The sequence below is a fragment of the Empidonax traillii genome, unplaced genomic scaffold (assembly GCF_003031625.1).
Source record: "Empidonax traillii isolate 1590-97213 ecotype Southwest subspecies unplaced genomic scaffold, ASM303162v1 scaffold2582:size25148, whole genome shotgun sequence".
NCBI classification, from domain to species: Eukaryota; Metazoa; Chordata; class Aves; order Passeriformes; family Tyrannidae; genus Empidonax; species Empidonax traillii.
This window is the reverse complement of record NW_020957775.1, coordinates 8,393-9,705: the sequence shown is the minus strand read 5'-3', so window position 1 is coordinate 9,705 and position 1,313 is coordinate 8,393. Positions and strand designations below refer to the sequence as shown.

The 1,313-nt window shown below is 43.4% G+C and overlaps 1 protein-coding gene across 1 annotated transcript; it reads right to left on the bottom strand.

The window, feature by feature from the left end:
* Window positions 1-241: 241 nt before the first annotated feature.
* On the bottom strand, window positions 242-1,166 carry LOC114072071 (gastrokine-1-like; the record flags this gene model as incomplete). Its single annotated transcript, XM_027909990.1, has 3 exons — window positions 242-394; window positions 617-757; window positions 1,113-1,166. Coding segments are annotated over 3 exons (348 nt in total), but the record flags the coding sequence as incomplete, so codon positions are not given.
* Window positions 1,167-1,313: the final 147 nt, after the last annotated feature.

Here is a 1,313-nt window from a genome sequence, read left to right as displayed (position 1 = left end):
TGATCATAAGATAGTATTAAAGTGTTTCAAATTAAATAAACATTATAAAAGTAATCTAAGTAATTGGCAACTTAGAATAAACAGTGCTACAGGCATTTGAACATGGATATTGTATTTTTTGAAAGCTTTCAAATGATGTAACTAAAAATATCCCCGAAGTTAAATAAATGGGTTTTAAATTAACCAAATCAATTACAAGTTTTTGAAAATACCAATTTCTCAGACAAAAAATGAATATCAATCACTCCACAACAACCAAGGCAACTTCTGCTTTTAATCTTACCCTGCTCTCACTGGCCAGTCTGAAGAGAGCGTCAAACGTGGGCATCTTGTTTTTGTTCATGATGGAAATGTAGCAGGTGTTCTGTTGCATCACTTTGGTTGCAATGATGCCCTGTAAAGAGAAAGGTATTGAGCACTGGTGAATCACTTTTCTCACTTGGAAAACCTGGGAGAAAGTGTGGATTGAAACCAGCAAGGAATACCAATAGTTCCTCCCCCAAATCCTGGACTGGAAAGGTTGAGAAGAAAGCAAGAAGCCCCGTGCCTTGTTCAGCTGGAGCAGGAGGCAGCCTCCTGTCACAGTGCCCGGACAAGCCCGCTCCCTGCCACTCACCGTGTTGTAGTTCCAGATGGTTTTCCATGACAAATCGTTGCTTCTTTGCTCAAAAACTGCCACACGGGTTTGACTACTGATGGTCATATTTTGAAAGACTCCACCAACAGAGATCTGGCAGTTGTTATCACTCTGCTGAGACTAAAACACCAAGTAATGGAGCATGTTTAGATTATGAAGGGAATCAGTGAACTCCTCAATCCCCTGGTAGAAAAGGTGTTGCCTGCAGGGAGTGCCAGCAGCGCCCTCAGGATCTTCCCAAGGACAAAGGATCAAGGCTGTGGCGTTGGGCCGTAGCCATAAGAATCCTTTTCCTGCCTTCAGTGAATCATTGCTGCATCTTACAGCTGGCGTGTGGTGCCCTTAGAGTTTCATGTCTGAGAGTAGATTTCAATTTCTATCCGGCCAAGGAGTGGTGAAAGGATCAGGGAGATCTCCCAAAGCAGGGGATATGGAAACAGCAGCTGTGAATGTGGGAAATGGTCACTGTACTCACATATTCACCAAAGGCTGGAGTCAGGACGAGTCCTAGAAGGACTGCAGTCAAAATCTGAAAGGAAAATCAAATACAAAAGTGTAACTGCAGGTCTGGCTGATGAATCCAGTCATGAGAATCTCTGTGCCCTTTTCCTAATCTGCTGTTGAAGTGTCCTCCTTGGATCCTCTTTTGCTTCCATCCTGGCATTGCAACAGTGCC